Source organism: Cyprinodon tularosa, unplaced genomic scaffold (assembly GCF_016077235.1).
Source record: "Cyprinodon tularosa strain WSP-4 unplaced genomic scaffold, ASM1607723v1 ctg30, whole genome shotgun sequence".
Lineage (NCBI taxonomy): Eukaryota > Metazoa > Chordata > Actinopteri > Cyprinodontiformes > Cyprinodontidae > Cyprinodon > Cyprinodon tularosa.
In genome coordinates this window covers 2,783,678-2,808,139 of record NW_024039008.1, presented here as the reverse complement: position 1 = coordinate 2,808,139, position 24,462 = coordinate 2,783,678, and the positions used below count along the sequence as shown (strand labels likewise).

The window sequence follows — 24,462 nt, the reverse complement described above, 5'->3', positions numbered from 1 at the left end:
TTTTACAATTATTCAGCAGTACCAATCAGGATATTTTTAATGTTCTGGCCTTAAATTCTCCATAATGTTGTTAAAGACAATTTTTTAAACCATGTTTTGACTCTTGTTGTCTTAACAACATAAAAAAGAAAAAAACAAGAAAAACAAATGCTGCTTTTTGTTGAGGTTTTGGGAAAATTTTGCTCATAAAAGTATTCCTTGAAATGTCCCTTGCCTCTCAACTCCCCAGACCTGGATGAACATGTCTACTCCATAGATACCGTATTTCCCAACTCAGCTCAAACCTGTAGGGACCTCAATGTGTCATAAAATTGGTCCTGCTTCAGTTTATAAGGACTGATGTATCTTGGGTTAATCATGTAACGACTTCATATCATGAAGACAAAAAAGTGTCAGAACATCAAGTGCTTTCAAAGTCCGGCTCAAAGATCCGGTCCTGCTGAAATAATTAAGATGGTTAGACATTAAACTAAGTTAACAGCGGACGAGCAAATAACTGTAGTTCATCAGTTATACATTCAACCAATTTTCTTTGAACAGTATGTCAGGAACTTTCACCAAGAACATTGGAGCAGCTGCTAGAGAAAACACATCAAATCAAGAACATAAGAACATTCATTGCTGCAAATCATAGTAAGTATAACAGTATAACGTATATATATATATATATATATGCATTTTTGGTACCATTACTATCTAAATTCAGGACACTTATCAAAACAGGCTTTATTTAAAAGACTTTGCTCATTAAGTTTTTCATATTTTGAGGAGATGTATCTGTAGAAGTTTTTAGATGAACATTTTATCAAAAATAAATCATATCCCTAATATTATCTTGTGAGATTTTGCACAGTAACAGATTCCAATTTAATCAAGAAGTCTTTATTTCACATAATATTCTGAGCAAGTTGATTGTAGCTAAACATTTCTTTTTTGTTTCGACACATCTGGTTTCTAATTCCTATGCTGTTACAATTGGGCTGGGTTGGGCTATCATACTTCAAGACCTTCTAACAGATTGATAACTTTTTGATATGAAAGGGTGTGATCCCCCTTAATTAGTTCTTGTCAGATTTATGCTTTTTTGGGAAAGGGATAACATCTTAGAAGAGTTTTGAGTTGGAACTGTGTAAACATGCAATAGCCCTGTTATAGCAGAAACTAGCGCTTTCTATGAACATGACTAAGTCTCAAATTAAAGAAGGTGAGCATTTGATATGCAAGGGTAATGTGGAAAGAGAAACTGCTTAAAATCCTGGAGAACACTCGAAATCAAAAGGTTACAAATCTCACAAGTATTCACTAAAATTAATCTGATGCAAAAGGAAGATGACTTCCCTTCAAGATGTGAATCCCAGAGTGAGAGGGATCCGGATCTCATCTCACAGTGCACTGCAGAATCTGGTTGAGAACTTCACCATCGGCCAGGTAAGTCCATCCTTTTCCTTTCATTTAGCAAGGATTCATTGATAGTTATAGTAAATATAGTCAACTCTATCACTACCCTATGGCTCAATCATGAAAAATTAGAAACATGGTCACAAAAATGACAACTACTGTCTATGTCTATCAGATTTTTTAAAATCTCCTAATTATGAATGATTTAATTAAATTGATTTCAATTTACTTCAAAAGCACTTCTTGAAATCAGATCTCGAAATTGAGATTATTTCTGCAAATATATACTGACTCTCTCTTAAAAAAACGAATTTTGCATGCTCTCTGATAGCTGTTTATTTTTAGCTCTAAACATTGTGAGGCTTAAAATTCTACCAGATCAGAGAATTTAAGCAATTTACAACCAACTACAATCAGAGTGAAACTTTAAGATAACAAATCCCCTCTACATGCAAGAGAGCCTCTAATGAACTGTTAAACCTTTTATTTTAATAGACAGGAATACATTTTCTTCAGGAAATATGCTGTCCTATTGTGCCTAAAAACAGGATTTCCTACAGGGGGTGCAAAAATCTTTCAAGGAGGTGATTGATGTTAGCTGTGGTGATCCACAGAGAGCAGGGATGAGACCCATCTCATTTGTTCGGCAGGTTAGTTTCTTCATGTTTGCTTCCTTTGGAGATTAACATATGATAATTTATTTATATATCAGTTTCTTAACATTGACAGATTTATAAACTGCTTTGTAATAGTAACGAGACATTTAGGTTGGCAAAAGGGGTGCGTATATGATGCGGATAAAAAACTGCTAAGCAAACATAATAAGTACTGCAAAGACAAAACCTAGGCTTGCAAAAACAAAAATGAGATGAACCGAAGAACACACAAAACAAATGCATAAGAAAAACGCTGCATTCGCAAAATATAGAGAGCAGGAAATGCAAATGTGCTGCAAACACATACATGATTATAACACACAAAGACAGAAAAGTTCTCTAGACACATTGGAAGAGAGATAACCATCAATACATATGGAACCAGACATAGACATTGGTAGGCAACTATGTCTGTGGACCAGATCCACTACAAAAGCATAAAATGGATATCCGTCGAGAGAACAGAAAAAAGAAAAGGTTTCTTTTTCCTTTTAATTATTTTTCAAGTACTCTTTGAGCATCCCACTTATGTCTTTACTAAGGATCTGGTCCCATCTGAGATGATAGTATGCAGCAATTACATCTGTGTCCACTGTTAGCAACTCTTTAGCAAGGAAAGTTGCTATTGGCTGGTCAGGAAGTCACTAGATAACATTATCATCACATTTGCATGTTGGAAAATGCTTTGATTCAGCTATGACAGGGGAATATAAGCATTGGCAAGGCAGAAGGTGAATAAAAACCCTCTAAATAGATGTAAAGTGAAGATATATATACCGTATTTTCACGACTATAAGGCGCACTTAAACGTCTTTTTTTTTCCTCAAAATGTGCGGTGCGCCCTATGGTGCGGTGCGCCTTATGTGTGTTGTAACTGCGACTTTTGAGACCACCTCATTGAGGAGATGATGAAAGAGTGGCTGAATGTAAGGAGACCAGGTGTTTTTTTTCCACCCCTCACCATCGCTGTTAATATGTAACTCCATGCGTGCCCATCTCACAGCTGATGTGAAAAACATGGGGAAACAAATTAACGCTGTGCTCGCTGTTCAACCGCTCGACATCAGTGTGAACCGGACCCAGCAGGTGCAGCAGAAGCAGCGAGTTTACATGCAAAGTCAATGGTTGACGCGCGTATAGGCACAGCAAAAGGTCCCGCAGCGCGTTTTGGTGCAGCACGTCGGGAGCGTTTAAGCGCTGCTGCAGCTCAGATGGAAAAATTGAAGTTTTGCTGCTGGACGCGCCGCATCAACCAATCAGAGAAGCTGATCTGGGAGCTGGCAGCGAGACAGACAGCGCTCTGATGACATTAACGCAAATGAAAAGGCTCGGTGGATGCGTGGCTGAGGCAGGTGTATGTGAGAAGACTAGGTGGTTTTTTCCACGCATCACCATCGCTGCGTGCCCATCTCACAGCCGATGTGAAAAAAAGATGAATCAAATGAACGCTGTGCTCGCCGTTATCCCGGGGGTCTGACAAAGGAGCTTCCACCGCTCGACATCGAAGCGGCCGTTCACAGTAATGCTGCGTTCACACCGGGGGCAGCTGGCGCGACAGAAGCAGCGAGTTTACATGCAAAGTCAATGGTTGACGCGCGTCAAGGCGCAGCAAAAGGTCCCGCGGCGCGTTTCGAGCAGCAAGCGCAGCGCGTCTGAGCATTCGAAGCAGCGCGTCGGGCGCGTTTTGGCATCTGACGCGCGTGACGCGCCGCAAACGCGTTGCTGCTCGAGATGGAAAAATTGAATTTTTGCTGCTCGACGCGCCGCGTCAACCAATCAGAGAAGCTGATCTGGGAGCTGGTTGGTGAGAGAGACACAGCGCTGATGATACAGACTGCTCTGATCACTTCTCTTAAACAGTTTATTAAAGCATAATTAACTTAAAATATATACATCTGCCGGCAGAATATGTTCGCTTTTATTATCCTGATGCCTGCAGATCGGATTATTTAGATGAAAAACACCTACCAGCCACCGCGGTAAACCGCGAGGAGGCAACCCGGCCAGAGGCTGCTGATGAATGGATTCCTTCTGTCGGCGCACCGCCAGTATGTGGGGGTCTGAGCGGCTCCGACAGAAATAATATTGGGAGGCAGGATTGTAATCTGGATGAACTGACTCCACTGATGAAGTTTTCAGGTGTATTTTCTCACTTAAAAACATATTAAAACTACTTTATTCCCACTGATCACAGCAAATATAGCTGCAAGGCAGAGAAAGGATAGTGAAGCTCCGCCCAACGTGCGTCAGACACACTTTTGGACCGCGCAGCGAGAGCAGCAAAGCTGCTTCAGACGCGCGTCAGAATTCACTGGTACAAGCAGCAAAAATGAAGCAGCAGACGCGATTTTGCTGCTTTTGCTGCCCCCGGTGTGAACGCAGCATAAGGCTGCGAGCGGCGTGGGAGCGATGGATGACAGACTGAGACCACAGTTTCATGATAAATAGAAGGCAGCGCCGGGCAAGTTACGCCACAGTTTGCGGATGGATTGTAGATGGACTGTGTCTGCTGGCTCTGTTGTTCAAGCTTTCGCAAAAGCCGGCATTATTTCTGAGGAGCTGCGCTGCACGGAAAGTGACTGACAGCGCAGAAGGGGAAACTGGCATGTCGGATTTAGCGCAGCTGTTTAATTCAGAAACAGAGGATGAGGACTTTGAGGGGTTTGATTAATACTCTGTAATAAATACTTGAATAAAGCACAATCATACTCAATTTTGCTCCCGCTCTATTTTTCTACCTGAAAACTTAATTCAACACCAGCCTCTGGGCCGCAGCGCATCAGGGCTCACCTCCGCAGGTGTTTTTTCATCTAAATAATCTAAATCTTTTTAAGTGAGAAAGTCCACCTGAAAATTTAATCATTGCAGTCAGTTCATCCAGATTATTATCCTGCCTATGTTTTAAGTTAATTTATGCGTCAATAAACGAAGAAGAAGGGGAAACTGGCATGTCGGATTTAGCGCAGCTGTTTAATTCAGAAACAGAGGATGAGGACTTTGATGGGTTTGATTAATACTCTGTAATAAATACTTGAATAAAGCACAATCATACTCAGTTTTGCTCCCGCTCTATTTTTCTACCTGAAAACTTAATTCAACACCAGCCTCTGGGCCGCAGCGCATCAGGGCTCACCTCCGCAGGTGTATTTTCATCTAAATAATCTAAATCTTTTTGAGTGAGAAAGTCCACCTGAAAATGTAATCATTGCAGACAGTTCATCCAGATTATTATCCTGCCTATGTTTTAAGTTAATTTATGCGTCAATAAACTGTATCAGAGGAGTAATCGCAGCCCTGTGTCATCAGCGATGTGTCTCTCACGGCTGGTTCCCAGGTTTGAATAATACTTTGTAATAAATACACCTTGCAGCTTTATTTGCTGTGATCAGTGGGAATAAAGTAGTTTTAATATGTTTTTAAGTGAGAAAATCCACCTGAGAGGACATGTACCTTTATATAAAAAACGCGCCCTATAGTCCGGTGCGCCTTATGTGTGTGTTAAATACAGAAATGGCACACATAACTGAGACTGCGCCTTTTAGTCCGGTGCGCCTTATGGTCGTGAAAATACGGTACATGTTTAAGCTAAAAGTAGTAAAGAGCTAAGTTAAAGCTGCAGCAAAACTTATTGTTCATATGTATCAGGGCAGATTTACAGGACAGAGTGTACAAAACAACATGTGCAGATGGGAAGGCTGAGAATGACCTTGCTCGCACACACACACACAGAGAAAGCTGATTAACAAGGGAGAAGAAAAACAGGAAACAACTCCATACATGGGGATAGGAATGTAGGAAGTACGATCACTCGGTAACTTCTTGTGGGACTTGTGGGTCTGATTCTCCTTGACGAAGATAATAAAAAGAGCCTGTGTTGCACAGCGGGTCAGAGTTGCTGTTCGCAGATGCAAGCTGCTGCTGCTGCTCTCCCTTTGCAGAGGCGAAAGAAAAGCTTTGTTGTCCAGCAGTCTTTATTTCTCTCCATCTAAGTGACCTGCACACGAATCAACGGACCCGGGGAAGCTATGATGGTTTTCAACAAAAGCTAAAGATCAAATATTTAAAACAAATACCTCTTTTGATAATATTCTACCTGAACCAAACTTACATAAATCCATCTTGTTATGTTATTCGATTAAACATAACCCTTTATCGTTTGAGTTACCACTTTTGGTAACTTATATAAGCTAAGTTAAAAACCTAATTATCTAAGTAAGAAAAAAAAATAAAAATTAAGTTCCTATATCATTAGTAATGTTTTAAGGTTATGTTCCTTAAAAAAATATCTTTGTTTCTTTTTGTAAGTGCTTTTTACAAATTCTTAGAGAAGCAATATTTGGATTTTCGGTTACCATATTCGAACACATGACTGTTTTTGGTAACATTGACCTTTCCATGAAAATATAGATCCCTAGATCTCCCTCGTTTGACAGTATTTCATCTAAAAAAACAACCAAATGGCATCCTATAACATAAGACATCCGTACTGTCATGTTTTTTACACATTTTAATGCCTTGTTGACAGAGCTAGGAGGCTGATATATATTAAATATAAAAAAACAGATATCAGATTGCGAAAATTTATATTTGATGGTGGGACAAAAAACCCATCAGTGCTGGTGCCAGATATGTTTGCCACATGGGCGGTTCTATAGATGGTCCAGCAGGGGCCAGCACCCCTTTAGAACTGGTCCTTGCCCCTGTACTGAAAACACACACAGAACACATTAATCATATTTGTTGCTCCTTAACATGCCTCTGCTGAGCTAAATGAGGAAATTCAGCCCTTAGATTCAGGTGTGTTAGAGAAGAGATGCATCTAAAATGTACAGGATGGTAGTTCTTGAAGAATAAACTTCAGCATACCCTTGGAGTCTATTCTTTTTCTGAACTGGGCAAGAAAAGAGGTAAATAAAGTGTGCAAAGATCTGCTAGTACTACAGGAAAAAATAGAATTATAGCAGCATTAAATTAGTACATATTTATTGAACTCAAGCAAATACAACAAATCAACAGTGGTCATAATTAGTAGCCAGCTACCATCTGTATTCCAGCAATAAGAGAGCAATCCAATGCGATTTAAATGTCGAAGCTCTTGTGTGTGTAAGACAGCAAGAGACACCAAGACCTGCCTTAGGTCGCCTCTGATTGGTTTATATTATGTGCTGCTTTCCGTGGTTGGTTAGATTTAGACACAAAGAACTGCTGGATTGGTTATCTCGGTCAGTCAATTGGAGTTACACTAACAATGGCCAGCTGTATTAAATAAATATTGAATGATGTAGAAATATGCGTGACAAATATAATTTGTGACATGGTTCGTAAAAATGGGTCAAATTGAGTGACTGCCACACTTAGTGCGGGAAGCTTGGCAGCCTTGTTAAATGCGTTCCAGTTTTAAGCTTGACCAATAAACACTTGCAAGTAGTGCCTGAACAACGGATCTTATGCACTATGCATAATGAAGAACTACTATATAAAGTAAGGAAAGATGGATGGCATCCTGTTGCACTGACCTCCCACAATTTTCAGGGGTTGGACGTACTTTGTAATGTACGTAATCGGCACACCTGGAAAGGTGTGTGATCAGGCTGACCTTTAAATCTGACGGAAGAAATAACATTTTCAATGAAAGAATTTCTCTTTATATTATAATTTAGCAAACAGAAACATCCTTGATATGGTTAGCCTAAAAACAAGCAAAAAAAAGTTTCTCTAAACAGTCATAGTAACTGTTTCTGTTTAAAATCTTCTATATTTTTACTTTGTGCTATTTTCCCTATGCTTTTGGTATTATTTCTCAGGTAATTGCAGTGTGTTTGTGCCCTGAACTGCTGACAGAAGAAATTTTTCCTCTGGACGTCAGGCTAAGAGCTCAAAAGTTACTTGAGGCCTGTGATGGTCAAAGTGTGGGTAAGAATTTAAGAATTTTACATATATATTTTTTTTGCTCATATCCGATCTGTATCTGATCCTTTCATGACAATCTGAGCAGCACAGATCTAATTTTTTTTCCAATGCAACTCTGGCCCTTGGCTTTATGGTCCTGAATCTGATACGTATCCGATATTTAAAAATGCGAGCTGTGTCTGAACAGCCAGGGTGCATTCATCCGACCTGAACGTCATTAATCATGGCACATCTATTGTCATTTATTTATTATAGTCATTTATTTTATATGGAACTATGTACATACTTGTATTATAATAAACTGTTATTACAATAATTGCCAATGTTCTGCAACATTTATCTTTGTTCTCTGAGCACAGAGCTGCAGGCTTTTTTGGACTCGCAATGAATCACGGGATACCTAAGACAAAGTAGGACACACCAGACACGTCCTTCAAAACGGGCTAAATGAAGACTGCATCAATTGGCCATGTACTGGAGTCTTCCAACCTAAACAAGCCTCAGTGTCACTCTATGACGTAATCTGCCAACGAATCTGGCCTTCGGAGGATGTAGCCGCTGAATTCTAACGCAGCATTTGAATGTTCTCTACTTTTTAATGTTCATTTTGAGAAAATTCGATTCCACTACTTTTTAATCCACTAGACATTCGGACACTCTTCTAAAAGGGCGTAAACACTATATAGTGCCCTATATATTGATTAGGGTGGACATTTAGATACAGCTTCTATATGTAAATGAACCACACCACAAGCCAATCAAAGAAGGGGCATTTTTTTATCCAATGTTTACAGCATTTAAGGAAAAAAAGTTATCACATTGTTATAGAACTAAAACTTAAATGTTTTATATTAATTTGAATATACTTGCTTAGACATCAAGTTTACATTTTCCTGACCAACTAGTCTTAATGACGGGAAAATGTTTTTTGTCTGTTGTCCTACAGTATATAAAAATGGACGTGGAACTTCCTGAAATAGTCTGTTTGGAACCAGATCTCACATACAAGATTAAAGCGTTGATGAAGCCAATAATAATAATAATATGTAGAAAGCTCAAAGAGATCAAACCAGTCCAAACATAGTTTAGATTCTATACTTACCACAAATTCTCGCTTATTTTTGAAAATAAATTAATCATATTTGTAGGTTCAAACAATCGTATCTTTCATGGAATCAATTCTATTTTTAAAAAAAGTCCATAAAATCATTACTACTAAGAGAAAGGGGATGGACAAGTAAGTTTTAAAGAGAAATCTAGGATTTTTCTTATTCTCCTCTATTGATGATGAGAAAGAAGCTGCTCCACTTTGCAACCTTTTAAGACCTTTGCAGCAAATAAGTGAAATCTAATAGATTTTTTGCTTTAAATTGCCATTGTGCTGTGTATTTATATATGTTTTTTTTTATTGTTTTAGTCTCTCCATCTCTCTTAGCAGCCTATTTTACTTTGTAAAATTAGTTTTGGCTTTAAGAGTTTTGATTTAGCATACTGTCCACCTTTAGTAGCCAAATAACACACTTTATATCTCATTATGGGCAAAAGTGCCATCAACCTGAAGTAAAAACTAAATTTTTTTTTTTTTTTGACAATGAAGTTTCAGTGTCTCTACCAACCTTTGAATTTTACTGAGAGCTCAGATTTCTCTATCAAATTCCAGCAACCTTAAAGACATCAGTTTGGGTTCTTTAGATCCCTGTCATTGAATCAACCAGCTACTGCACCAAATGTAATGTTTTATGTTGACACCAACTTTTTTTTAAAAGTTCAATAAACAGCAGATTTTTCCTCTGATTTAAGGTTCCTATACGGCCTCATCTGGACTGCCTCACGTCAGACAAACCATTGCTGAGTTCATCATGAAACGGGATGGTGTTCCTGCATACGCCGAGAACATTTTCATCTCCTCTGGACATCAGAGAGCTCTGATGGTATGAATACTATGCTATGTCTTTACTATTACTATTGTTTAATGGTAGTTTTCCCCACATCACTAATACCATTGTTATAGGGATCATTATATTGCATAGCAACTTGAAGGATGTGTCAATTAAGATAAAATACTGTCAGCGATATACTATGAAAAAAACTATTTAAAACAAGACTTTATTAACAGTGTTACAAAAATTTGGCAAACTTGGTGCAAATTTATTAGAATTTTGAGTAATCCATGACATCTGCTTTAAATGGATTGTCATGTTTGTCTTCAGGGATCTAAGTCACATGCAGAACACTCAGAGGCTGGGAAAAAGTTCACAAAGTTTATTTGAAAACAGATCACAATAAAGAACAATGGTTCTGGGATAAATCGGGTCCGGGTCTGGTCACGACTGGTTTTCACTGATCAGAAATTGAGCAGAGCGGTAGAAGGGGGGAACCAGGAGGGTCCAGAGGCTGAAGGCAGGCAGAGGGCTAGGCAGAGGCAGGGCTGAGTGGTAAATCTTACAGAGCAGGTTCAGAGCTTCTCTCTCAGTTCTTTCTGAGAGCGGGCAGGCAGGTATCAGACTGATTCGGATTTCCAGGGTTCTACTGAGAACAGACTGCTTGGTTTCACGCTTGAGAAACTCTTCCAGGTTTCAGGTTTTCAGGAAGGTTCTTCCTGAGAAACAGAGAGGACAAAAACAGATTAGGTTCAGGCTTCAAGGGAGTCAGAGAATCAGACAGGCAGGTTGGCTCAGGCTTGCTAACCATAACTGGCAAAACACTCTGGCGTCGGAGTGTTGCTCTGCCTCTCCTTAAATGCCGGTCTCCTGATGAGCTCACGAGCCGCAGGTGTGGTAGTCAGCTTCAGCTCCAGGAGACCTAGAACGCCCTCTGCTGGAGAAAGGTGGACAGACCTCCAGATCCCAACATGGATTGTGTAAACACAACTACTTTACAGTAAATTGAAAAAGTAACTTCACAGAAGTTCAAGGGCTTCTCAGATTTTCTTTGTATTAAGGTTGGGAATTTAAGTCAGTCAAACTTTTAGTTTTCAATTTTTATTCATTTGTAATAATACATTTATAATTTAGTTCTGCAATTGTTTCCATAACATGAGGACAGACATTTTTTTTTAATCTGTACATTTATAACTCTTTAAATAAATTTCATATTTTGAAAAACAGATTATTTTTTTATTATACTTCTTTGGTTCCAGAAAATGAGAAACAAATATTAACTAAACAGAAAATCTAATTTTTATAAACAAAAAAACTCCATGGAAAAATGACTCGGTGACGAACTGAATTTAACTGGATTAGAGAATTCTCGATCTGCTTTTCCATTAAATCCGAAGGATGAACGTACTTAGTCTGCCCCTGGTTTAGAGTTGATGTGCATCTAAATCATGTATTTCTGAAAAAATATTTATCGAACCAGGGGGAACATCTTGAGCTTTTATATTTATTGAATAAATACTAGGGACAATTTGTTATTTGATTATTTTACAGTTAACCTGAAGAAAGGACCAAATCCCAAATAAGCATATCATGCTTTCCTTAATTTGATTAGAGGTCAGATTTGGGAATGATTTTATCAAAAAAACAGTGTAATTACAAATCAGGAAACTAGGGAGATTAATACACATCTATGCTGCTACCTTCCGGTAACCATAGATTAATCACGGTGTCCTATTACATATTCTATGTATTTAAATGTAAAGAAACATGTTCATAAAAATGTGTTTGCTTAGATAAAACCTCAAGATATACAAATACTTACAGATTTCTCTGTATTTTCAAAGATTTATCAATCATGTGCAATAGAAGTCCTCAGCAACATCTGATTTCCCCAAGAGTATTTTTGTCTTCTGGATCAAGAATCACAAGAATCTATTGTTTTATAAAGCCATGAGCAAATTAGTAGAAAATTCATAGCTTAGAAGGCATTCATCAGGCGGGGTTCTGGTTTTTTTTTAATGGAACTTTGGAAGTCTGACTTAGAAATATAAAATAATGGAAGATATAACAAAAAAAATGTTATTACTAAAAATAAGAGATTTTCCATTATTTGTGTTTAAATACAAAAACAATTAATAAGCGCTGTTTCTCTGGTTTTACTGCATACAAATCACAAAAATTGCTAATATACAGCTTCTTAAGTAAAGCATGAAGCTTAAATTGCTGTGTTATTTTTATTGCTTTCCTGAAGCAATGGTTATGTCCCTCATAACAATTGTGTTCCAAATGTTCCTAAAATTAAATTAATTCCCACAACCCTAGAAGTGTTTAATAAGATTGACTGATATTAAGTCAGACTTATCAATGTGTGTGCTAAAGAACATGCAATATTTTTGCATTATTTTGGTTAAATCAAGGCAATTATGTGGTAAAGAGAAATATTTAAAATGTTTTGATTGTAAATGTCTGATTTATAGTTCCCTCCTTGAAGTTGAAAACAAAGATCTTTTTTTTATCTGCCATCAAACGTTAAGTCAAATCAAATATGCAAGAAAAATAAAACTGCAGTTTTTAACTTAGTATCGTGTATTAATTTAATTATGTCCTACATTATTCATTCTTTTTTTTTATTGCTTCTCAGTTGTTTCTAATATGTATCTATTTATTCATTAAGTTTTTTTTTTTTTTTTATAAAATCTGATAAGATAGTGGTTAAAGTATTTTCTAAGTTTAGCTCAGTGAAGAAGGTTTCTGTTTCTGTTTTAAGGTATTTATAAAGCTGCTGTCCGGAGGGGAGGGGCAGCATCAGACAGGTGTGTTGGTCCCTCAGCCCTGCCCACACACACTGCTCCCAGTGCTGGATGAGGCCGGGGTGATGGCAGTACCTTACCGGCTGATAGAGGAGAAAAACTGGGCTGTTGACAAGAGTGAGTTGCACCAAGCTCTGACTACCTACAGAGGGCGCTGTGAGCTCAGAGCAATTTACATCAGCAACCCAGGAATCCCAACAGGTACATCCTTTATTGCACACAAGTTAAATAAAGATCTTTTTCAGACTACTGTGGCTGATGTTTTCTCATTTTTAGGACATTTGCAGGACAGGAAGTCAATAGAAGAAGTGATAGAGTTCGCTGCAGCCGAAAGACTTATGCTGCTGGTTGATGAGGTGATGATTGTATACCGCTTCAGCATCAGAAGAATCATTTTATTTATCCATTAGCTATTCTTCTCCTCCCTCCAGGTATATCAGGACAGCATTTATGCACCAAACAGAGAGTTTATTTCATATAAGAAGGTTCTTTTTGAGATGGAAAAGCATCTGAGAGACTCTGTCGAGCTTGTGTCCTTCCACTCTTTATCCTGTGCCTTTGTAGCAGAGTGAGTTCCTGTTACCTTTTATATCATGTCATTAGATAATCAGATTAAGCCAAGGAAAATCGCAGCAAAATACTAATATTATATTCTTTCTAAAAAGATTTTAATGACTTTTTAAATTACCTCTCGAGATCTTTTTACAAAATAATTTTGAATTTCTTTTTTTTGGAATCTTAAAATTATCTTTTAAATATTAGCTTATAGGTTTTACTGAACACATGTTTGTATATTTTAATAATTAAACAAAAATATAATCAGTATTTTGAATATAATAAGTATGCTAATAGATTTTCTAGAAGATTGCTATCTTTTCTGAGCTCAGAGTATTTTAATCAGCTCCTGTTGATTTGTGTAGGTGTGGCCTCAGAGCAGGATACATGGAGGTGGTCAACATTGACTCCGGGGTGATGCATTATGTTGATACCTTGCTCTGCACTGACATTAATGCCCCAGTCACAGGACAACTTGCCCTGGATCTCATGCTCAACCCACCCAAACTGGGTGACCCTTCATATAACACATTTGCTCAGGTTAGAACAAAACCAAAGGTTCATCAGCAGCTCCCGTTGTTCACCTATTTACAGTCTTGTCTTTGATGATATTTTCATTGAAGGAGACTCTCCTGACTCAAGCCACTCTGGCCCGAAATGCTCAGCGGTCTCTGAAGCTGCTGAACGATCTACCAGGAATAAGCTGCCAGCCTGCGATAGGAGGAATCTACCTTTACCCACATCTGGATCTACCTCCTGAGTTCAGGAGGCAAGCCAAGGTGTGGAAAGGTGCAGTAGATATAGCAACCAAGAACCAAGTACACACACTTTAGGAAAAAAACAACAACAAAACATATTGCTTCTGAAAAATATCATGTCAATGGGAAATGGGAGGACACACACACCATGTAGCATCATGTGTTTCAGGAAGTGCTGCTGATCCAATCTATAAAGAACAAATAAGCTAAAAAATTATAGTTTATAAAGAACAATGTAATTTAATTATATTTTATTTTACATTTTTAGACACTGCTGCTAACTCTCAATAACCCAGTAGTGCCTTTCGTTAGCTTGAATTAACATGGTTTCTTAGTTTTTTCTATTTTCTTAACATTTAATTAGATATTTTTTTTCTTATTCTTGAATAACCAAAATACAGAAGCAAAATTCAAAATGTAAAATACAAAAGTTTAACTTTGCTGTTATAAATAGGTTATATTTTATGGAGGACCAACTCTGCCATATTTAAAAATAAATACACAATTAAATAAATGCTCAATAAATAAATAAGCATACAATTAATTGCCCCCAAAAATACAATAAAAAAAATAAATTTAGGTAGAATTTAAATTATACAGTGAGACATAAATGTATATATCTTTTTATTAGCTTCTTTATTTATTCGCCTTTGTAATAATTATCTTATTTCTTTAATGTCCGTTATAATCTTTAACTTTATTTATTTATTACTTATTTTTCAAGTATTTATTGATGTGCATGATATAATATTTTTGTCTGTTTTATTATTCCTTTGTATTTTTTTAATCCTCTTTATTTCTTCCATGCTATTTATTTCTGCCAGTCGTTTTTTACATTTCTGTCTGCATTTCTGCCTCATTATGTAAATGAGGAGGGCTGTGTCTAAGAGGGTCTCTCCTCTCCTCCTGTAGATTCGACCGATGCAGTAAAAAGCTAACCAACCAATGGGCAGAAGTTGACCCTCTTAGAAACACCCCTCCTCATGTTTCTGTATTTATTTTTAAATATGTCAGAGTTGGTCTTGCATAATATTTGTTTATATCCCAAAAAATCAAATGTTTTAAAATGCATGCAAGTCATCAGAAATAAATATGAGCTAGCAAATGATTGTATATAGTGCCGAAAAGAATTTAAAACTAGCATTTAGTAAAACAGGTGGAGTCTTTATTAATACGTAAAACAAAGTGATCGACAACATGAAGAACAGTAAGTTAAAATAATATGGTCTTCATGATTCACATGCTTAAAAATGAAACAAAGAAAATTAATGGAATGAAAATCTTTGTCCTATTGTACTGTTACTCATGTTTGGGTTTTCAGATGTTAGGACTGGAACCAGATGTGTTTTACTGCCAGATGTTGCTGCAGGAGGAGGGTTTGATCATAGGACCAGGCCAATATGATGAAAGAACTGGCAGCCATCATCTAAGGTAGGAAACATCTAAGTTAGATCCAGCACTGAATAGTTTGTTAGTACAAATATTGATATTTACAATTTTTGACTTTCCTTTAGATTATGTGTTCTGGTTCCTCCTGACACCCTGGATGAGGTTCTTTATCGTCTCTCTACCTTCCATCTTCGCTTCGCTGACAGAGATGTTAACATATTTGAATGATAAATATATTAGCTCTGTGCCGGACATGTTTTAGATGTTAGCTTTATTGGGCAACAAACATAATTGCCTTGTATTAGACAAAAGAGTGCTACAATAGACAAAACATAGAATCAAATAAGAAAAGCACTATTCAAATAAACTAGTGTGGTAATTGGAAATGACTTGATAAATGTGCTGGTTTAAACAAATTAATCTCATTAACAAATCAAACTGAAGTTCAATGAAGTTTAAAATCAATCAGCTCATAATCCATTACTTTTTAGGTTTAATCCAAATTTCTGATATGGCAATAATTGTGAATAGTCTTATAAATGTCTCCTAAGTGTAACAATAGTAACTGTCATTAACACTGAAAAAAAAATAGTCCAATATGTAATTTTCTATGTCCAATAACTATAACATGTATATAAAATTTATTTGGGAATGATCAGGAATTCTTTGAGTTATTCCATCACTGTCACTGCTGTCAGATAAATGAGGTATTTTGGGTAGCTTGTGGTGATCGATCATACCTGTCCAGCTCCTCCACGTTCCTGATGACCATGACTTTGCTATGGATCCACATTCATCGCAGCAAAGCAATCCAAATGCCTCATGAGTTATGTGTTTGCTAAGAGAAATCAAAGCAAAACATCTACTGATGAAAATGATAAATCATCAAATACATTGTTGTTTTTTTTAATTCAGGCCTTAACTCCTAAAAATTTAATAAAAACAAAAGGTAAGAAACTAAAAACAACACATCTGTGTTTTAGTCATTGAATTGTCAAAAAAAAAAAAAAAAAACTCAGCATAAACAACTGGTTCTGCCTTCTTTAACACCCGCCTCCTTCCTGTCTAGCTGGGCATTTAGTCTTCCTTCAGTTAGTTGAACAAAGATGAGCTCTATGCAGCAGGTAAACCCGAAGGTCCGTGGGATCAGAAACATTGTGAACCTGCAGGGTCTCGCTGCACAGATCACTCAACAGATTGCAAAGGTGAGTCATCTAAGCACCATCAACAGGTTCAAACGATCCCTCATGTTTACAGTTCTAATCCCGACTTAATCGTTCGTTGAGCAATAAAAAAATCCCCACTTAGCCTTTGGCAAGTGTTATCACAAATAATACAGGGCAGTCCTTTAAACTGTGTAGGCATCTAAAGGAAAAATAAAATATCTGTGTTGTATTATTCATCGGCAGAGGTTTATACAGAGTCCTTAAAGTTAAACTGAAACTTTGTCTGGTACCCTCTTGGTTAAACTTTAATTACATTAAACCACCATTTTAAAGGTTCATGTTTCTCAGGAGGAGAAAAGTCAGTGCAGTAAAACTCACAATCCTGTTACTATTGTGGCCATAATGGGAGCAAACACTGTTCATCAATTTGTATGATTTATTTAGGTTTCTGATCTCCATAGATGCCAACTTCTATAACTTTTAAATGTCTCATCTTGTTCTTTGGTATTTTGATATTAAACTGAGTTATTTGAGCCTCTAGTTTAAAGGATAAAGAACTCAATTGAAGGATTATTTAATTTTAAATGTTTGCAGAGTTGATTCGTATTTGTTTTTAGTCCTTTGGATTCAGGCTGTACAAGTTTTCATCTTTCCTGGCGTGGTTCTGTTTTCAGAGATTTAGAGTTCTTAAAAAACATTAAAAGGAACAATGACTGAAACTTGGCCTTATTAGTGATTCAAATATTCTAAGCATTGCAATATTGTTCATGCACAATATAATATTATATATACCTGCTGTCAAATGGTAAATATTAAATCTAATTCATTTATAAAATTATTGAAATTTTTTTTAGCCTTTTGAACATATATAAAAAACTTGAAGAAAAAACGTATTTGATGCAGCTGTAGACATTTTGATTAGCTACAAGCCTTTTCAGTTCACAGGTTACTTTAAATTCTGCTCATAAAAATATGCTGCCTTGAACGCAGCGATAAAGATATTAATATTATTAGTTTATAGTCTAAAGACTATCCAGCTTTACTTACAGATAAATCTTGATTAACAACCTAAAACTAAACCAGATTTTCACGAGAGCTTAAAGACAAGTGGGTTACATACAGACACAATGCTTTGGATTGTGGTTTTTGTTGAATTGTTGGGCTGAGCAAGTTCAAATAATCGTTTTCCTTTCATGCATTTCCTTCATACTAACTTTATCCAGCTGGACGCAGGTAGCTAGATGCTAGGAAGCACCTAATGCACTTCCATAAAGTTCGTAAACTTTGACATGTTTCTTAGGGTGAGCAGAAACCTTTTCAGAGGGTGATTGATGTCAGCTCAGGAGATCCCCATAGGACAGGGATGCGCCCACTCTCGTTTGCTCGCCAGGTTGGTCCCAAACATTTTGTTTGCACCTTTTTCTCAGTTTCATTCAGATCATCCCTAAAAATTCATCCCTGTTACTGCCATCTATTTGCTTCACCAAGGTCTTGGCAGCTTGTTTGTACCCTGAGCTTCTTAAGGACAACAGTTTTCCTTCAGATGTTCGCCAGAGGGCGCAGAAGCTGCTGGGTGCCTGTAATGGAGGCAGCGTTGGTAAGGTGAAACAGACTTATATCATTAATGTCTGGCAGTTTCTGCTCTAAAAGGTAATCTAATTACCCATGACAGGCTCATACTCTGCCTCTTCCTGTGGGATACCTCAAATCCAGAGAAGCATTGCAGAGTTTATCACAAGGAGAGATGGCGGTGTGGCTTCAGATCCAGAGGACATCATCTTCTCCAGCGGTTCACAGACAACCTTAATGGTATGACAGTTATAGCTGGAAAATCAAATGTTATGATACAACATCCAATGTTTCGGTCTATTATTTTTCATTACTTTTAGTTGGTTCTACACTTGATGTCTAGTGGACAGGGGCCCACTCAGGCAGGTGTGCTGACCCCCTTGCCATGTCCACACACCCTGCCCATGCTGCTGGATGAGGCTGGCATCAAACTGATACCATACCAGCTGCTGGAGGAGCAAGGTTGGGCCTTAGAGCTGGAAGAGCTGCAACGAGCTCTGAGGACCGCCAAGGGGCATTGTGAGCCCAGAGCCATTTACATAAGTAACCCTGGAAACCCCACAGGTACGAAGCACAGAGACCATCAATAATAGACAATTAAACAATGAAAGAAGTGAAATGTCCATTTCAATAGGTCAACTTAAAATGTGATGTTGTTCCGCATAAAAAAAAAAAAGAAGATATTTGTGGATTGAAACCAATAACTTCACATTACCTGGAATTAGAAATCATGGGGGGAAAAAAATCGAGTTTCCAAGCAAATATCTGCTTCAAGTCAAAAGGTAATAATTTCCCCAGGGGTTTAGCCTTTCACATGTGGTAACTCATGTGAAGATGACCTCATTACCCGCCTAATTAAAAAATAAGTATGGCTACCACTGCAACACCATGTGCAAGGTTTACGTTACAACTAATACGGTCTATTCAGTTTTAGCACAGAAATGTTTATGAGGGGAAAACGTTGCAGGTATTAATTAAAATGTCTCAGATGTCATACAATAAAACAATTTTCTATGAACTCTGAGGCGTTACAGGTTCATTAGCTTGTTAAATAAACAATTAAAAGATAAAACTATTGATTTATGCAATGTTGAAAACTAAAGGCCCGGCTCTAAATTCTGTGGTCAACAAATATTGCTGGAAGTTAGATTTTTTTTTTCACATCTTTATTAAAAAGTAAATTAATATTTTTTGTATTGTTGTTGTTTCCAAGTTAAAATTTTAAGTTATATCAAAGCATAAAACTTGTTTATGTTATGTTATAAGTTATAGTCCTACTTTGTATGAATGCAGTTTCTTTCTTTGTCTAAAGGTAAAAAAAAACAAACAAAAAAAACATTTTTAATAAATATATTTTCACCCAGCTCGTAAATTTCTTTGGAGAAAAAGTACTATATTTAAATGTAACAAATTACAGTAATTCTTTAAGTTGATCCAAAGTATTTTTTTTTAGTTGAAACCCCCTGCAGATTTTAAAAGTAATTTTAATGTTACCAACATTTTTCTTTTGATATAAGTTTATATGAAGATTTTGGAGTGACCCGGGCAGAGGTCATTCAGACTAAAATCTGATCCTCCGATTTAAGACTGGTTCCTTAATTCCAGCTCCAATCTTTTCAGATCAGATCAAATGGCCGAATTACCTCCTCAGTAGACTTAGACTCAACTTTATTTATCCCTCGGGATTACTCCTTCAGAGAAATTCTGGTTCCAGTAGCTTATATAGAGTACAAAGGGCAGAGTTAATGCAGGGTGCATTAAAGATAAAAGTACAACATACAGTATAAAAAGAGTGTATATAGGACAAAAAGAAACAAACATTAAAGAGTTGTAATGTCCAATATGTTTCCTTTAGATATGAAACTATCTGCACAGTAGAGAGCTAAGGAAAGACTACAGTTAACTTGGATTATTGCACTTGCACTGCAGAAATGTACTGACTATATAAATAAGTAAAAAATATACAGATTAAACACTAGTTGACTTGGATTATTGCACTTGTAGTGCAGAGATGTACTGAATTATAAATAAGTAAAAAATTACACAGGCTACACAGTATTGGCATGTCTTCTTGCACAGGGAGAGAGTAGAATATTGCACGAGTGACAATAGGTAATGTTTTACATAAGATATCTAAGGAGGGGGTTGCTGACCCTTGTCCCTCTTCCTAACACCTCTTCCTTCCACCAAGTGAGGAGTTGTGCTGCTTGTTGGCTTGTGTTCAGCAGTCTGTTAGTCCTGCATTTGGGAGGAGCAATCTCCCACTGATCAGGCTCCTCTGAGTGGTGAAGAAAGTGTGCAGAAGGTGGATATATGTATGTAGTCAGATTCTCCAGACTCCTGCAAATGAGCTGATTATTTGACACATCTAAAAGGTGTTTTACTAAGGACCTCCGGGACTGGAATTAAGGAACTCTGTGATTGAGTCCTGGTATTCTGTGGAGCAAGCAAAGAAGGCTGCATACCCCAAAAACATGACGCTCATCAACAAAGAACATTTATATGAAACTTTTTCTAAATGTGAACTTCATTTTAAAGTTCAATCCTAATTTAGATATTTAATCTTAATTTTTTTTTTATGTATTTTTTTTTCTGTTCTTATGTCGTGCACATGTTTTTGTATTTTTTTTAATATTCATATTTTATTCAAAGACAAATAAAAAAATATCTTGTGTTCTGTTAGGTCATGTACAAGACCTTAAAACTATAGAAGGAGTGATTCGGTTTCCTGCATCAGAGCAGCTCCTTCTTTTAGTTGAAGAGGTAAGTACATTATAAAGTGGTAAATTATAGATTTTATTTGTTTTACTGTTAGAAATAGTTATTTTCTCTTACCTTTTCACCTCCTTTTAGGTGTACCAGGACAGTGTGTTTGGACAGGAGCAAAAGTTTCTTTCTTACAAAAAGGTCCTTTTTGAGATGGGACCTAACTACTCAGACAAAGTAGAGATGGTGTCGTTCCACTCAATATCCAATGGCATCCTGGGAGAGTGAGTAACCAAAGCTTTTTAAGGAAGAGGAATGATTTTATTCTAAAGTGATAATAGTGATAACCAGCCTTTGATATCTAATGTTTTGCTCAGAGATAGCTGATAAGAACTTGAAAAGATCCAAAAATTATGTTTATGAAGTGTCATCGTAAAGAAACATTTCACAGTATTTCCTGAAACAATTATCTAATTCTGCAGTCATTTAGCTTTTAAAATAGTGTTAAACTGTGAATCCAGTTTATAGATACCTTGGTTTCTATCTGCACAACAGATTCAACTAGATATGCAGCTGTGCATCTGTTTACAAGAAGAGACAGAACAGTCTTTACTTCCTAAGGAAGATTAGGCCCTTCAGTGTTTGCAACGAGATTATGCATATTTATGCACAAGTCAGTTGTTGGGACTGTGATCTCTTCTGCAATCATTTGTGGGTTGGCAGAGCAAGTTACTTTAAAAAAAAGCTTAATAAGCTGTTAATTTTATGAAGCTGTTCTTCATAAAATGGGGGAAATTATAGATAACTGTGATCTTCTTCTTTAGAGGAATGTTGAACAAAAACAACAACAGTCAAAGCTTTTTGTAGTTTTTATTTTTATTTTATTCACCCCTAATAAAAAGCCCTATGTGTTGGAGTGTTCTTTAATCATGTTAGTAACCAGAATGTAAAACAACAGTGACAGGATTTTACAAACTGGTTTGGAAATAGGCTCTCAGTAAATTGCATCTTATTTCACGCCAATTTATGCTGCAAAAAATGCTGCTCTTTAGCCTAATAATTACTTTCACCTTAAATCACAACATGTATCTCATTTTATTTATATTGACCTAGAATGTCTGAATTTTACTTGCCCTGTTTAGGTGTGGTCTGAGAGGAGGCTATATGGAGGTCATCAACATGGACCCACTGGTCAAAAGCTTTCTAATGAGTATGCAGGCTCCTTACAGCCCTCCAGTTTTACCACAGCTGGCATTGGAAATCATGGTTAATCCACCATCACCTGGAGACCATTCACATGAAGTGTACTCTCAGGTAGGGAGAATATATATTGAAAAACCCTGAAACAAAAAACAAAGAAACCCCCAAAAAGGAATAAATAAACATTATTCTAAAATGTGTGTGGAAAATCTCATCTCTATCATGACTGCCATTTGGAAAAAGTGAATATTCTTCTTTCTTGTTATTCCCACAATAGTGTGTAAATCTTAAATGTCTTGATTCAATTCAATTCAATTCAGTTTATTTATATAGCGCCAAATTCACAACACATGTCATCTCAAGGCACTTTACAGTTCAACCAGATCAAATTGATACAAAGTTTTCTATCTAAGGAAAACCAGTTGATTGCATTGACTCATTGACTCAAATACAATCCCCCACACTAAGCATGCTTGTAGCGACAGTGGAGAGGAAAAACTCCCTTTTAACAGGAAGAAACCTCCAGCAGAACCAGGCTCAGTGTGAGCGGCCATCTGCCGAGGCCGACTGGGGTTCAAGGAGACAGAAGCAGAGATACAAAAAGCAGCTGTAAAAGGCGGCCCCGTCCAGGAAACACACAGCCAGGCAGACGAGCTCCAAGGCAGCTCCCATGCCAGAGGACGAAGAAAGCACATCCACTCAGTCACGGTCAGAGAAACAGGACCACACTGGAAAACAGGCCGATCTCCAACATCTATAAACAAGCGTGTTGATAGAAGCAGCACAGCTGATGTTTCTTTCCAGGATGACGTCACAGCCAAACAGGAACAGACGATAAATGTCCCTTATGGAAAAAAAAAGAAAAGTTTTTGCAGATTTTCCTATTTTCTTGCATAATTGATGGTGATGTTAATCCAAGTGCTTTCGCTTTACCCCAAAACCAAATGCTGAAGATTAAAACTTAGACATTTTAGGTAAAGTGTTCCAGTAGAGTATGAGCACTTTACCCAACTTCACCAAACACAGCTGTGATGTAATACATGTAGGTCAGGAATTTTTAATCTCTTTAATCATCAAAAATATGTTTTTAGGCAAGGAGCTAGCAAGGGTAATGCCGAGAATATCAGATTATGATGAGCATCACAAGAAAAAAAAAAAAAAAACATGTTTACGCAGCTCACAATAAGAGCTAAAAAATAAGAAAAAAGTAAGAAAAAAATAGAAAATCCGAAGAAAATGTCTTTATACTCCCTCTATATGTTCAGCCATGGCACCTGTAAATGAAATTATGTCATCCTGTATAGATGTGAAAAAAAACAACAAAATACATTTTTAAATAAAGTTTTTCATACTTTTCTGTTATTTGGTCTTAACTTCTGTTTCTTCTTCAAGGAGGTTCTCCAGAGAGCAGAGATTATCTCCCAGAATGCTCGGCGAGGATATGAGTTTCTCAACAACATAGCAGGGATGAGCTGCCAACCGGCGATGGGAGGAGTATTCCTTTATCCTAGTCTGCGTTTACCTGTTGAAATCATACAGCAGGCTGAGGTAAGTTTTAACCTAAGAAAACTTTGGAATATAATGACAAAGGCAAACATGATAGATCCGACCTCTCAAAAACTTTAGTGATAGTAAAATGTGTGTTTTTTTTTATTTAATAGGTGTTATGAATGCAAGCTGATGTTTTGTACTGTCAGAAGCTACTGGAGCAGGAAGGTGTTTGTTTGGGTCCCGGCTCTGAGAACGGCCATGACGATAAAAACTTTCACATTAGGTAAGTGAAAATGATTTTCTGTCATTAGCTAATGTGTATATAAAAAAAATATATATATATATTTTTTACATCTATTACTGTAGCTCTAATTTCAAAATACCTTAGTTATATACGGATTCTAATCTACTATAATGTAATTCTATTTCAAGTTTAATTTTCACAATCAAAAATGTTAAAAATAGGTGGCAGTTATGTGGAGTCTGATGTTTAACTGAATTGCTCCAAATATTAAATCTATTTCTTCTCAGACTTTGTGTTTTAGCTCCGCCTGCAGTCCTAGAAGACGTCTTGCAACGTCTGTTTTCGTTTCATTTGCGCATCCAGGAGAGACACCACTGACAGGAATCAAAAAGGATGCGAAAAACAAAAAGCACATTAAAAGATCTTTTGATTTTGCTGGGAAAAATAACTAATTACAATAAAAGTCCATGGGGTATTTTGATTGCTCCTCAAGCATATGATTGTTATTAACATTTAAAGTTGTAAGAGTACCAATGAAGTTGTGCAATCTGCTGGAGGACATAGTATACCCACTCTGACATATTTACTCTGTGTTTTTATCTACATCTGTTGCAGCTAGTATAAACTTAATTCATTAAGTATAGACAGCCCACTGTTGTTGCTCTTTGCTTACCCAGAAGGAGAGATTTCTTCAAAGTATCTTGTCATTACCCTTGAGTGTGATCATTTT

At 36.8% G+C, this 24,462-nt stretch overlaps 2 protein-coding genes across 4 annotated transcripts; both read left to right on the top strand.

The window, feature by feature from the left end:
• Window positions 1-533: 533 nt before the first annotated feature.
• LOC119787632 (alanine aminotransferase 1-like) lies at window positions 534-16,306 on the top strand. Of its 3 annotated transcripts, none has more exons than XM_038291603.1 (12): window positions 534-633; window positions 1,326-1,428; window positions 1,959-2,048; window positions 7,859-7,967; window positions 9,765-9,895; window positions 12,612-12,855; window positions 12,931-13,010; window positions 13,086-13,222; window positions 13,575-13,749; window positions 13,833-13,988; window positions 15,325-15,398; window positions 15,482-16,306. In XM_038291603.1, the coding sequence occupies exons 2-12, from the start codon at window positions 1,330-1,332 to the stop codon at window positions 15,582-15,584; spliced, it is 1,398 nt and encodes a 465-aa protein (XP_038147531.1). In that variant the 5' UTR covers window positions 534-633; window positions 1,326-1,329; the 3' UTR covers window positions 15,585-16,306. The 3 variants fall into 3 exon arrangements, with proteins under 3 accessions (XP_038147531.1, XP_038147530.1, XP_038147532.1); XM_038291602.1 differs by having other exon boundaries at window positions 15,289-15,398; XM_038291604.1 differs by lacking the exon at window positions 1,959-2,048 and having other exon boundaries at window positions 15,289-15,398.
• An 83-nt stretch (window positions 16,307-16,389) lies between these two features.
• On the top strand, window positions 16,390-24,117 carry LOC119787633 (alanine aminotransferase 2-like). Its single transcript, XM_038291605.1, has 11 exons — window positions 16,390-16,561; window positions 17,823-17,912; window positions 18,011-18,119; window positions 18,195-18,331; window positions 18,412-18,655; window positions 20,775-20,854; window positions 20,945-21,081; window positions 21,940-22,111; window positions 23,390-23,545; window positions 23,659-23,771; window positions 24,020-24,117. The coding sequence occupies exons 1-10, from the start codon at window positions 16,463-16,465 to the stop codon at window positions 23,665-23,667; spliced, it is 1,233 nt and encodes a 410-aa protein (XP_038147533.1). The 5' UTR covers window positions 16,390-16,462; the 3' UTR covers window positions 23,668-23,771; window positions 24,020-24,117.
• Window positions 24,118-24,462: the final 345 nt, after the last annotated feature.